We start from the raw sequence: 15003 nt of genomic DNA on the forward strand, positions 1-15003 counted from the left end.
TTTGTATATTCCTTTAAGATATTTATGATTTTATGTATCAGAAACACAGCCTTTAAATGTTGATTAAACAGACAGAGCACATAGGAAATAAAAATTAGTACACTTTCAGTACATTATTCTATACTTGCATTATTTGATTATAGAATTTCAGCTATTTGTTCATCAGGCAGTTGCCACAGACATGCGCATTACTGAAATAATAGTTTCTACAATACTAAAAAAGCCTAAGGCAAAACCCATTTTTGTTATCAGTAAGCAACCAATTAAATCCATAGGAATAACCAACAATAATGCACTAAGTTTACAATAGTAACTACAATGCCAAGATGTTGACAGAAAAACCTGTAAAACGCTGCAAGTTCTAATAAACCATGGTTTAATGAGGTCTGTGTAGTGACATGGAAAGTTACAACAGGTCCTCATTCTTCTCATCATGGCATCAAACATCATCACTTCTGCCGTTTTTCAAGATGTCCTCTGTGGGTAAAGTCCCCATTCTACTGATTTGACAATTGTACACATGGAATCTAAGGAAGTTTGTACGGTTTGGCTTGTCTTCTTGTACTTTGCCACCTGCAAAGCTTAGAATGGAATGTTGCCTTAAAAACAAAAGCAAACCGCAAGGCTGTTGCTGTACTACTTGAGCTACAGCCCCATATTCTGCTTTTTTGGTGGTTATTTGGCAATGGAAGTCTCAAGGATCCTCAAATATGTCTCCTCAATAGCTAGGATTTACAGGGATGAGTCACTAGCACCTGGCAATTTTGCCTATTTTTTTTTTTTATCAGATAGCATTTGTGCATGTTATAAAACTGGGAAGGTTGAAAAGAGTATACAGTAAAAAGCCAACAAACACCCTTTTAACTCTGAGCCTCAACCACCCTATTCAACATCCCAGAGGAAATCAGCTAGGAGTTTCTTGGGTTAACCTTCTAGAAAAACGTGATTCATATGTAAGACAAAAGACAAACAGTATTTTAATAGGGTAAATTAACACCAGCTTGGTTAGTAGGGACTTTGGAATCAAGATGGAAAGTCTAGCTCCCATAAGCAGACCTATAGTGGATTCACTGTAACCTGAAAAAACACTTGTTAGAGAATAATCTAATTTAAACAAAACACATGATTAGGTTGCATCTGGAAAATAAGCTGACTGCTTATTGACCTAAAGCAGGTAGCACATCAATGTAATTTGTGTTGTCCTCAAACCCTATTTCTCTGCTTTTATGGGCATCATTTCAATGACAATCAACACCTTCAAAAACATAATTCATTCTCAGCAATAAATGTTTCTTTTATTTTAACTTGAGTATAAAACTGAATTTTAAAAATTGAGCCAAGGTAGTAACACTTATACTTAATTTTAATTAATTTGTATCACTGATGTTGATGTGTGTGTGTGTGTGTGTCTGTGTGTGTGTGTGCGTGCGTGCGTGAGTGCCAGTTCTGGGGCCTGAACTCTGGGTATCGAGTTCTTGTTTAGCGTTTTCCCTCATAGCTGGTGCTCTACCACTTGAGCTACACTTCCAGTTCCAGCTCTTTGCTGGAGATGAGAGTTAGATTTGCCTACCTGGACTAAGATACGATCCTCAAATACCAGTTTTCTGAGTAGCTAGGATTATAGGCATGAACCATGGATAACTTAAACTACAAATAATTAAATTTAATTTTTTTTCTAAAAGGGTAATTGGACTGGACAATTTAAGAAATTATTTACAAAACTTTATTTTGCTTTTAAAAAACAATTATTCAATTCATGGAATTAACCAAAACACAACTCTATTAAATTTTATTACAATGATCTTTTGTAGAATCAACAATTTTTAAAAAAAATTGGTTACTTTAATGAAAAATTACAATGTAAAAATAGAAACTTGAGTTCAAGCAATCAAAATAGAGCAGATAAATAGTCCTTTCACAGGGAGAAAAAAAACAACCCAACAACTTGGACAAAAAAAGAAAAAAAAAACCAAAACAATGAAAATAAAAAATCCCAGTGATATAACATGTGCAGAGCTGGGAATTTAAATACCAGTCTAGTTTCTCATTGCCAACATGGCATTTATATCCCAGATGAGATTTCGTAATTGATCCATAATTTGCTTCAGCTGTTGATTCTTCTGTTTGAGTTTCTGTGGAAACAAAAGAATTTATTGAAAATGTTATATGAAACAGTCCACAAAGATAGATGAGTAAAGTGTAGTAAGCCATGACTCTAATGACCCAGACAGAAATTGAGGAAAATTAATCCTGTAATGCAGACAGTCTCTGCCCTTTTCACTCCCTAAATACCCTGTGACTGGAACCCTGAATTCTAATTCAGCCCAGAGGCCTGTGGCTCAAGTGTCTATTGTCAACTCTTTTTACTCTTCCACTTCCATTGGAAGTTGTACATTTAACTGTAACATGTATGTGGATCTTTATAGGACAGTGGGACATACTGTCAGTAACACACTCCTGAGTCAAACTCATTGGGTGTTCAGATATTCTGCCCTTCCCTAATATATAAATGGATGACACTGGCCCAATTATTGAACCTTCCATCAGAAAAAGGGAGGAAGTAATCAAACTTCCTGAGAGTTCTTAGGATTAATTTGATTCACAAAAAGTATTACACAGCCTGGCCTTGTAAATAACCATTCAGTAAATGTTAATAGTATATGCACAATGTAAACTGTCAACATAAAAATAATGTACAATAAAAAATTATAGTGCCTCATGCAATTAGTCCTTGAGAAATGGGACAGATGTCACTATCTATAGCATGAAGTAACAATAGCAACCTATTTCTAATTCTCAAGACAGAAATCAAAATGGTCCTGTGCCCAATGCAATAACCTTCACAAGGAAGATTGCTACACGCCTGGAACGCCTGCAGCTGTGACTCTATATGTCTAGATCTGCTAGACTTGGGCTCATAGAGTCCTCTAAGCTCCCTTCCTTCAAGTACTATGAAAACAGATGACACAGACAAAAATAGAGTGCTTCTGCATGGAGTGTTTACTAGTTATTATTACAGGAATACCATTAGTCAGTAACATTTTGGAAACAATATTTGGAGCAGTAACATTTCATTATATATTTTTAAAGATGGAAATACATATATATACATATAAATCCTAGTACATTTGTTTTTTTTCCTTTTTCTTAATACCTCATTAATTCCTAAAAAATAAAGAGGACGAAAAATAGGTCATTTTAAAGAAGTTATTAAAATAAAGGCAAACTTTAAAAAAATTTAAAGTATACCAAAGTATACCATACTATACGGTACTTGGATAGTTTCTCTCAAAGATGCCACTAAGTTTTAAATTTAAAAATTAGCACACAAGTAAAACATCTAGAGTCAAAACACGTTCTGAGACTATCAACAGTGAAACTGACAGTTATGCTTATTAGTGGTTAAATTGTAAATAAATTTTCATGACACGATATAGGATTTAATATATACAATCTTGCCACTGATTGATTCTAAGGGAGGTTGACAGCTGCTATTTTCAAAATCTATCAGCTGTGCATAATTTGTTACATTAACAGGTGAATATAGAAACAGAGTAGATACTTACAAATATGTTTATGCTAAGCCAGATCAGGTAATCTAATATTCATACAAAGGCTGTGACACTTGATCAAACATGCCTGAACCTTGAAATGCATGGACTCGATTATATGTCAACCCTGTAAACACTACCCATGACATCTTTCAATTTCATTTTACTTTAACAGAATTGCTCAAGGCAAAATAAAATTCACTCTTGTGGTTCTAAAGCATAAGGTTTTACACAGGATTTCATCCTCTACTTGGGTTGCAGGAAATATCAGAATACGATTGCAGGAAATATCAGAAAGTGCTAAGCACTTAAATAAAGCCAAAATATGCAATTTCAAGAATATACTATAGTTAATACCTGAAAATAAACAATGGAGGATAAGGGACATAAATCTACTTATTTTTCTTATTTAGAAGAAAAAGAAATGTACATTAGAATATTCTGAACTTTTTCACTAAATGCAAAAAATACTTAATTTTAGTATAACAGATCCATACAGCATCTTATTTAATATAATCAAACACGAATGTATTAAAAAATAAGGTGTGATATTTTTGTTTTCGTAAAAATTCATCAAAACATGACATAGGAGATTGGGTCTGGTAATACATGCTTATAATTCCAGATACTTGAGAAAAACTAGGATTGTAGTTCAATGCCTGCCCAGAAAAAAGACTAGCAAGCTTCCATTTCAACCAATAAGCTAGGTGTGCAACTATAATTCTACCTATGCAGGAGGCTGGCCTTAGTAAAAACAAAAACAAAAACATGAGACCTTCTTTAGAAAAGACCTAGAGCAAAAAGGGCCAGCAGTGTCCAAGTGGTAAGGTTCTTGCCTAGCAGGCCCTCAGCCCTCAGTTCCAACCTCACTGACTCCAAGAACCCCTACAAAACATAAACAAACATAAACCACATGACATGGAAACATACTTTCTCAGTCACTAGGGAAAGAATATTTCACCAAAATTCTCTTTAAAGAAATATTTCTCATAAAACATAGTACTTTCCTTTTTTATGGTGCATTAAAACAATTCAACTGTTTTCTTTTCTCTTTGTAATAATGGTCAATTCAATAATAGGATAACAAACATTTTCTCCAAAGCTAAGCACTCTACACTTGGCCAAATGTGAGCATGAGGAAACAAACTCTGAAACACTGACTCATTAACAATAATATCTATATATATCTATATATATCTATATATATATCTTTCAGAACACCATTTGGTATACTGAAAGAAAAAACTTGTTTGAGAAAAATACTGTGGTCAGAACACATGTGTTTCTTCTTTTTCCCAAGCTGCAATAAAATGACAAGAGGAGAATAAAATAGCTATAACTGTAACTTATGTGGAGAAATGTGATCAGAAAGATGACAGTAGATGTGAGGGGTGAGAGAGATTTTAAGATTAAGAAAGGGAGTGGTCCAAGCCCTCAGAGGAGGTGACTGTAACAAGGAGGCTGAGAACAAGGCTGATCCACCATGAAGAATTCTGACTTTACACATCTCCTATCTCTAGGTTCCCAAACATCTAAGTTACATTTCTCAATTATGTTCTTTATCCTCTAGCAATTTGCTACTGTGACTTTCTTATACATTGATTTCTATAATATCCACAAGATACTCCTAACTTGTATTTCACCTTTTACAAAAAGTTACCATGTTTTAGAAAATAGTTTTCTTTCTTCTGAGTCTTGAAACACATTTTTCTTTCCAGATTTCCAATATTCTGGTTTGTGTTTCATTTTCAACTCTAAATTGCATTTTTATATATAGTTTAAAATAAAAGCTAGTTTAAGTTTCCCTTGAATTTTCTATTAAGATTAGTTTTCCACACAATCCTCCTTGTCATATTAAAATCTTATATTTAATAGGGAGGCTATTACATACATAATGAACTACTATTCGTATATCATCTTTCATATTAGGGCTTTAATTTCTGAAAGAATACTTTATTACTCTTATTTACATAGAACTTTGAACCTTCTTTGATCTTTTTTGTTTCAGTACTGGGGACTGAACTGAAGGCCTTACCATGCTAGGCAGGCACTCTGACATTTGAGCTATGCCTCCAGCCCCTAATCTTGTTATTTCCTCATGCTTTCAAGAGCTTTTTAGATTAGGGTTCTTTTGCATTAAACCTGCAAGTAAACATAAATGATACTTTTATAATATTTATGTTTTCCTATGAATTTGCATGTTCTCTTAATTATTCAAAACTTTTATGTATTTTAATATGGTTAGTCACAGATACCACCGATATGATTCCTATGTGGTTAGTATTTCTTATTACAAAGTAAACAGATTCTTATCTAACTGGCTTATAGCACTACACAAGCATGGTCTCAATCTTGTTTTAGGCCCAACTTTTATGAACAGTTATAGACTCTAGTTTTTCCAATGAGTATAAGCTTATAAAAACAATTCTAACTATTCTAACTCCTGTTTTCTAATACCTGTGTCTTGTCTTACTGCACTTGTTTTAACTTCTAAGGTTAGTCTGCGAAGCATTTTATTTTATGCCTGCTTTTTAATTTCCAGTGGTGGGGCTTGAACTCATTGGGTTCTGTTTGCTCACAGTTAGTGCTCTACTTTGAGCCACAGCTCCACTTTTAGTTTTCTGGTGGTTAATTGGAGATAAGAGTCCCACACACTTTCCTGTCCGGGCTGGCTTTGAACTGGGGTCCTCAGATCTCGGCTTCCTGAGTAGCAAGGATTACAGGTGTGAGCCACCCGCACCTGGCTTATGCCTGCTTTTAATAAGAATACTTCGTATTTTAGCTGTACAAAAATTTTTATGACTGAAATAGAAAGTTTTTAAAAAAGGAAACAATAATCCCCAGAAACTATCTTGTTAATTATTTAAGTGGTATCTGAACCACTAACTGGTATCAAATTATATCAGATGTCTTTTAGCCATGTAAGGACAATTTTTACAGTGTAACTACTGATATTCTGAATTATGTTAATAAACTGCATTACCCTCATATAATTGAAAAAAAATTCTTAGTACAGTGATGAAACCTATTAGCTAGGATTAAAAATGTCAGAAGGGGTGATCTGTACTTACTAAAGCAATGTTGGTAGTTTTATTCATTGTATTATTTCTGTAGCATTTCAGTAAGTTTGGGCCATGTTTCCACCACTGAATGAACAGATAACTCTTTTACTATTTGATGTTTCATGAGAACTATCTGAGCATTATCTTCTGCACTTTAAAAATGTATTTAGCAATGAATGTATTTCTGTCAGCTTTCTTTCAGGGACTCTTGAAATTTTTTATTCATGCAATGAAGCGTTCACATTTCCTGTTTATAAATTTTTATCATTTGTTACTCCAAATATGGTGTAAGCTAGAAAGGTACGATTTTCAAGAAAAGTAAATGGACCGTGACTGAGTGCCTGTGGAGCTCTCTTACAAGATATAAGAGCCACATCGGATGAATTCTGCAGTCTCTCTTCTGACTCCCCAGACAGCATTTCTGCTTACCTTTCAGTTTTTGGCCATATTCAAAACAGGTTAAGTTTTTCACAAAAACAACTTCATATGTGAGTTTATAATTTAAATTAGGTTTCTGAGTCACATTAGACCCCCAAAGCAATTTTCATCAAGAATTCTGAAACATAAAACGAATAGACGAGTAACTCACTTTATTTACTTCAGCAATTTCTCGTCTCTCTTCACTAGCAAAACGAGGTGGGCCAGCACGATCATCATTCTTTGAGCCATCTTCTTCCACATACGGAATAAGTTGCTGGGAGTGGAGTAAAACATATAATCTAAATAGTCCAGTTAGACTGGTACAGAGAAGACATTAGATTAAGGTCACTATTTATACTTTTAACTGTCTAAAAGTAAACCTGAATTCAGGTGATGGCTGAAATAATAGCTTTAGGAGTTTATCAGTTCAATGCATTCCATATATTACTTTAGGTTTCCTCTGTAGAACAGTACTTCTGTCACTAGTTATCACATATTAAATAATGTTTTAATCATTTAATCAGTAAATTTTTATTTGCTAGATATAAAGGGTGAGATACTAAAAATGTAATATCAAAAAGATTACTGTCCCAATGAAATTATAATACAGTCTATTGGTAAAATAGTTTTCATCCCTCTCATTTTCCTTGACTTCTCCCCAGCGCCAAAGTCAGTCCCAGTTCTTTCTTTCTTTCTTTTTTGTAGGTGATGTACAGAGGGGTTACAGATACATATGTAAGGTAGTGAGTACATTTCTTGTCAAATTTGCTTTCCCCTCCCTCGTTTTTCTCTTTCCCTCCTCTGCTCCCAAGTTGTACAGTTCATTTCCAACATACTGTCCTGTGAGTATCACTGTTGCATTGGTTCACCTTTTGTCCTTTGTCTCATCATTTTGATGTTCCCCTTCCCTTCCCTAATTCAGATAAATGTATATGCAAGACCCAGGCTACCAGAATCAAATACAAGAAAGTATAAACGATAGGAAAGCTATCTTTGGTGGTAGGAACAATACAGCTTGTTAATAGGAAAAGGCCAGTTACAGAAACATGATATACCAGGCTAACTAATTTAGCCAGACCTAAGAGAATACATTTTGAAACATGGTGAATCCATTATTTACTTGGAAAAATCTACAGTAATACTGATGGAAAAGTAACCTTTTATCCATAAAGCACTTCCATAAAAACCATTTTACAATTATTTTATAATACTATTAAAACTCCTACTTAAAAAGCACGGATATAATTAAAAGCACATGCTGACAGCAATGATAAAAATTTTCCACAGACAATTAAAAAAATCATTCAATCCTTACACTAAAAAGAAAATTACTACAAGCCTAGGAATCAGTCTATGAAAAATTATTATTATTATTATTTTGTGTGTGTGTGTGTGTGTGTGTGTGTGTGTGTGTGTGTGTGTGACAGTCCAGGGGTTTGAACTCAGGACCTGGGCTCTGTCTCTGAGTTTCTTTTTCCTCAAGGATAGTGCAGTACCATTAGAGCCACGGCACCATTTCTGTTTTCTTCTGGGTAATTAGAGGTAAGGGTCTCATGGACTTTCTTACCAGGCTGGCTTTGAATCATGATCCTCAGATCTCAGCCTCCTGAGTAGCTAGCATTACAGGTGTGAGCCCCCAGTGCCCATCTGTATGAGAAATCATTAATGTGAAAATAATCCATTTATATATCACATCTCTATCTTCTCTGTTCAAAATATACACATGTGTGGACAATGAAATTTCTCTTGTATAGCTAATGTATACTCATAAAAAAAGTAATAGCAATAAAATTCAAAACTGGGCAATACTACTAAAATAGAAAAAAGAGAAAATAAAAAAGAAATACAATTGTCTGGACACTCTTTTGCCTCTCCTTGTGTGTTCTCTCATGGAAACTCACCTCTACTGGAATGGGGTCCATTCCTCCACAGTTTTCATTACATTTGTCATAGACCAACCTCAGCTTCCTGAACAGAATAGAGAGTTGGCGAAGATGATCCTGGAGCTTTGTTAACCGGTCCTGATACGTTCCAGTATGGTAAGTGACACCATTTGGGAGCTTAGTGGAAAAAACAAAATAATTTCAAAATATTGTAATGCAAATCAAGATTTTAAAAACTAGATTCTATATTCTCTATATAAAGTGAATCAACAGAAACAATTTTCAACACCACATAAAATCAACTGTCTCATTATCAAATTCAATTAAAAATTTAAATTCAATTAAAAATTTAAAAGACAATTCATTATGTATATACACATACATATGTGAAAACTTTAAGAGTAATACATGTGCATTTTTTATCAGTGTGGCATACATAGTATCTCATTGCTATAAATCTTAGAAAAAAACTTTCTGATAAACTCTCTAAACAGTTAAATATTTTTTCTTTTTAGTGCTTAAACTATCACCTTAAAAAGAATGTATAATTTTAATATTGTTTACTATTACATAAAGGAGACGAACTAGTAAATTCAACCAGGAAGGTAAAACACACTTTTTAAAAAGAACTTTTCATGAGAAAAGAGATATAGATGATATATAAACACACACAAACACACACACACACACACAGAGTAAAATCATCAGTACTTACAAATGGCATGAGAAAATACTACAAAAAAGCCCAAAAGAGAGTGAGTACAAAATTGAGAGCACAGTAACCTCACTTTGCCTATAAAAATAAAAAGAAAATGGAAAACCTTCATTTACAATAGCAATAAAATATAAACTTTAACCTTGAAATAAAAATGAAAATCTAAAATGCCTCTTAGGGAAACAAAAAAGGCTAATTCATGTTTTTTTTGTAAGACTTAGACTATGATGTCTTTTTAGGTTGAATGAATCTAATAAAAATGCTAACAAGTTTCTCTTTGAACTAAAGCTGATTCTAAAATACCTGTGGAAAAGTAAACAAGAATGAACCCAGCACTACTCTGAAGAAAGAAGTGTAAACACATTACAGAACCTCAAAAAAGAGTTTGGCAATAATACACAAACAAGAGACTGCTATGGAGAACAAACAAATACTCCTTAGTGGTGCTGCAACTCAAGCACTGGAAGAAAAAATGAATTATTCAATCAACCCTTTTAGGTTAACAAACCAAACAATCCAAAACAAGACCAGTCATGTTGGAAAAAAATAAAATTAAAGCTATACCTCATACTTTGTAATAGGACAGATTCTGTAATAACCAACATTTTACTTTATTTCATTTTTTTATTTATATTTTGTCGATCATGGGGCTTAAACTCAGGGCCTGGGCACTGTCCCTGAGCTTTTTTTCCCTCAAGGTTAGTGCTCTACCACTTTGGGCCACAGCTCCACTTCCAGTTTTCTGGTGGTTAATTGGGCATGAGTCGCATAAACTCTCCTGCCCCAGCTTGCTTTGAACTGCAATCCTCAGATCTCAGCCCTGAGTAGGTAGGATAACAGGCTTTAGCCACTGGTGCTTGGCATAACTGACATTTTAAATATAAGAACTGAAACAAATACCACAGAATGCTTCCTCATTCTGTAGGGAGAAAGACCTTTCCAATCCTTAAATATTAGTAAATTCAACTAAAGTGCTGGTTGCCAGGATGGCAAATTCCTTCTAATCCTAAATACTAAGAAGGCTGAGATCTGAAAATTGAGGTTTGAAGCCAATTGGAGAAAATCTATGAGAGTCTAATCTCCAGTTAACCAGCAAAAGTTGGAAGCAGAGGTATGGTTCAGGTGGTAGCACACACAGCCTTGAGCAAAAAGCTGAATGAAAGCTTGAGGCTGTGGAAAAGTATGGCAAAAACTGTAAGAGCTGCCAAAAAATTTAAAACAAGAACAGCAAAAACAAAGAAACAGGATTGGCCAGGCTTGGTAGTATACACCTGTTGTAATCCCTCAGCACGGAGGAAACTGAGGAAGGAAGACCATGAGTGTGAGCCTGGCCTGGGCTACACAGTGAAGGAGGATTACACATATGCCACAAAAGAAATGGGAAAAAACAAACAAAAAGCAGCTTTCAAGTTGTATCACAGAAAGCAAGTTTCTCTAATCTGTAAATATATAAACTGATAAAATCTATAAATTGGGGAAGAAGTTTAAAAATGGCCAAAGAGGCAGGAGAGGGGAATATAATGGGCAGATAATATAAACTGGCAATTAGCAGGAAACAAATGATTCATAAATACATGAAGAAATGCTCAAACTCAAACTAGAAGAAATGTAAAGTAGATGAGTCACCTATCAAGTTAACAAAAATCCAAAAATGCAATACTCTGTGATAGTTAGGGCATAATAGCACAAACTAGTCCAAACTCCATCAGGAGCATGCATCAAAAGTTATCTAACAACATAAGCTTATAGTTATTTTGAAATCTTTACTGGGGCACCTGTGCACTGGTATAGGAAATTATATGCTGGGGCATAACTGTGAGGAACTAAAAGCATCATAAATGCTCTTGCCAAAGAAGTGATTTAATAAACTTACAGTGCTTCAGTATTTCCATGCAGTGGAATATTATACATTCTAAATAGGGAAAGGGAGTATTTTCTGAATGGATAAGTTCCAAAAAGCATCATAGGAAATAAATGTGTATCCAAAGGATGAATAAAATAAATACACACACATGCATATATCACATTTGCTTAAATATAAAAAGAATACCTGGAAGGATACCCCAACAAGGAGACTTATTAACAACCACTGCCTCTGGAGAGGATTCTACCTCCCCTGACTCAATGCTTCTACATAGGAGATTAACAATCGTAATAATAATAGTAGTAATAATAAAATGCAACACTAAATCCAATATTTTTGTCATGAACTTATTCATCCAACCCTCCCCTCATTAAGTTACACACCTAGACTTTAAAATTATAAAACTTCTAAAAGACAATCTTTACACTCTGGGTTAGGTATGACTTTTTAAAATATCAAAAGTATGATCTGTAAAAGAACCAATCTATAAGTGGCACTTCATCAAAACTGTAAGTTCTGTTCCTAAATGATAATGTGAGAGAAGGCCACAGACTGGTATAAATATATGCAAAGCAAGAACATATACATTGGGAAGGGGTGAAGGAGGATGAGGAAGGAGCTAGAACCATCCAGGATTACTAATGGAAATACAAACACTCTGGATAAATATCTTAAAATGTTAAGCAGTCATAACATATAATCCAGCAATTGCATTCCTAAACTGTTTATCCAACAGAAATTAAAACACATATTGTAAATGATCATTCATTACTTATAGACCTCAACGTGGGAACCGCCCCAATGTCTACCTAACAGATGAACAGGTATAAAAATAATGATACACTCCTAACCATGAAATACTACTCAGTAATAAAAGAAAAAGAATGGTCCATTGCTGCAGGCTGAAAAAAAATCCAACCAAATAAAAAGACTCTCATACAAAATTCTAGAAAATGCAAATTAATTTATAATGTCAAACAGGCCAACTTGGTGTACTGGGTGGTAGGCAAAGATTTCACAGGGAAGAGAACTTTTCCGAGGGTGTGGATTTATTTACTATTGTGACTTCTGTGATACTTCCACAACTATATTAGTTTAGCATAGTTTATTGTATGTTAGGTATGGCAGGAAATGGGGAAGAATGCTTTTTTGGCAAAAAGTGGCTAGCAGAATGTAAAGTTTTCAGGTCTTTGGACCAAGTATCTGGAGATATTTTGCTGGAAAAAGTTTTAAATCATCTAAAGAGGGAAGTGGGGGTATACATCCACCTGTGCCTTGCAAGGTACAGAGTTATTGAATAACTGAGAACTCGCTCCAATCTAGAAAGAAGGTGGTTTCAATCTTTTAGAAATCCATTCTGGAAAACATCAACCTGCACCCGATTTCTTGTGGTGCGGATGTAGGGGGGTATTTTCAAGTGTCAGTGGGGCGACCCCAGATGAAGGTTTTACAGGGCGGTCCCACTGACGACCAAGGGGTTCTGAAGACGAAGAAACCCGGCCCCAGCCAGCCCAGACCGGGCCCTAGCACACCCTTAGTGCATCTTCCCCGCCCCCTTCCAGGCGCCCCCCCCCGCCCTCCCTTCCCTGTCCAGACTCCCTCCGGCTGCCACCTCCCGACCTGCATGTTCCTCAGGAGCTGGAAGATCTCCATGGTGCGGTACACGATGTCCTGGACCGTCTCCTGCCCTATGCGACAGAGCGACGCCGTGTTGACCTCCCGGGCGGCCTGCTGCGCCTGAGGCCCGGCAAAGGGCCCCGGCGCCATGCCGGACGCCGCCAACGGAGGGGTGGACATGGCGTGTCCGCGGCCCCAGGCCCCCGAGTGGGGGCCAGCGGGGGGGTGGGGGTCCCCAGAAACTAGGCCGCGGCGTGCCTTGGCGTGGGAAGGCGCTGGAAACACGCGGGCTGCCGATTTCAAAACAGTGAGCGCGACTTCCGCCGTCCGTGACGCGACGCGTAATCTATACGTCATGGGCACCGCCAACCTGCGGGGAACCTGGGAACCCTGGTGAAGCCGAGCGCGATTGGATGGGACTCCTGAGCAGCGACAAATTGATGGGTTACATAGCCAATCATCATTAGGTCTCCAGGCAGCGGGGGCCGCCAGTGTGGTGGGCGGGGCCGGGCTTTCCCAGAGTGGTAACCTGGAATCTCAGCCCAGGGTCAGTAGAGTTTCCTCCAGATAGAACTCTCCTTTAGTGTTGGGTTTGACGCTGAGCATCCTTTCACAGCTAGCCAGTTAGGTGTGTGATGTTATTTTACAGCTGGAAGGGAGGCACAGAAAGGCTAAAGTAACTTGTTCAATTGCAGGCGAGTGGTACAGACAGAATGTAATCGAAACTTAGCAAAATTTAAACCCGTGCTTGGAAGAGACCAACTCTCAGATGACATTTGGTCCCTGCTCTTATGCTTTCCCCATCTCTCTTAAACAAATCAACACTGCACACACATAAAAATACATTCCTTTCTTATTCCAACACGAGGTAATTTCCAAGATCCCCCAATGGAGGCCTAAGACTGCAGAAAGTACCTCAGTATCCTCAGCAAGTATTTTTTCCCCCAATACATGCATGCCCTGTTAACTTGCAAGTTAGGCACAGTAAAAGTTTAATGACCATAACGAATAATAGATTATAGTAATGCATTGTGGAACAGATTACATATAACAATATACAGTAGAACAATATAGTATAAAGTATAACAATGCACTGTAAAAGTACAGATTGTAGAATCTCTCATATATTATTGTTGGCCTTTCCACTGACATTGGCTAACTGAAACTACAGAAACAGAAATTTCAAATAAAGGAGAAGGTGTTGGTGGCTCACACATATAATCCTAGCTACTCAGGAGGCTGAGATGTGGTGACCATAAGTCAAATCCAGCCCAGGCAGAAAAGTCTCTAAGACTCTTATCTCCAATTAACCACCCAAATGCAGGATGGAGGCATAGTTTAAGTGCCACCTATGCATAAAAAAAGAAGAAAGTATGAGTCCCTAGTTCAAGCACAAGTAGTGACAGAATAAAAAAGTTGCTCTATCTCTCTCTTTCTCAAATAAGGAAGGACTGATGTATTGTTTGATGTTTTATATAACTTTGGTCTTTTTATTTTCTGATTTCCTCTAACCCTATACACATCTTCTAAATTCAAACTGGGAAGAAAAAGAGACCGTATCTGGCTTATTCACATAATCCTATTCATTCTCAACAATGAAGAAGGAAATTGAAGGTGCTCAATAAATAGTTGGATGAATTCCAAGACAGCACTAAAAATACAAAAATAACTCCCCCAAACAAAATAACAACAAGCCCCCACTAATCTCCTACTAGTCTTGCACTTGTCATTTCAAAGACAAAACAAAAGTGAAAGAAATGTACAAATTGTTAATAGGGACAAAACTACTGCATTTTGGAAATTATTTAACACTGTTTTAGTACAGATTTTTTCAGGTCACAGAAAATTTGTTACTATTTGACAAATATTTACCGAGCACCTACTATGTGCT

At 36.2% G+C, this 15003-nt stretch overlaps 1 protein-coding gene across 1 annotated transcript; it reads right to left on the reverse strand.

Annotated features, from left to right (window-relative positions):
* Positions 1–1689: 1689 nt before the first annotated feature.
* Med30 (mediator complex subunit 30) lies at positions 1690–13431 on the reverse strand. The gene is made up of 4 exons (XM_048359007.1): positions 13116–13431; positions 8935–9093; positions 7203–7307; positions 1690–2132 (listed from the first exon to the last, which is right to left on the reverse strand). Exons 1-4 carry the CDS (start codon positions 13290–13292, stop codon positions 2037–2039), a joined length of 537 nt encoding a protein of 178 aa, XP_048214964.1. The 5' UTR covers positions 13293–13431; the 3' UTR covers positions 1690–2036.
* Positions 13432–15003: the final 1572 nt, after the last annotated feature.

The sequence above is a fragment of the Perognathus longimembris genome, chromosome 12, assembly GCF_023159225.1.
Source record: "Perognathus longimembris pacificus isolate PPM17 chromosome 12, ASM2315922v1, whole genome shotgun sequence".
Classification (NCBI taxonomy): domain Eukaryota; kingdom Metazoa; phylum Chordata; class Mammalia; order Rodentia; family Heteromyidae; genus Perognathus; species Perognathus longimembris.

Coding starts and splice junctions, on each gene's coding strand:
- Med30 (XM_048359007.1), bottom strand. CDS start 13,292: ATGTCCACCCCTCCGTTGGCGGCGTCCGGCATGGCGCCGGGGCCCTTT. Junction 9,094..13,115: donor AGCTCCTGAGGAACATGCAG/GTCGGGAGGTGG, acceptor TTTTCCACTAAG/CTCCCAAATGGTGTCACTTA. Junction 2,133..7,202: donor AAATTGCTGAAGTAAATAAA/GTGAGTTACTCG, acceptor TTGTTTCCACAG/AAACTCAAACAGAAGAATCA.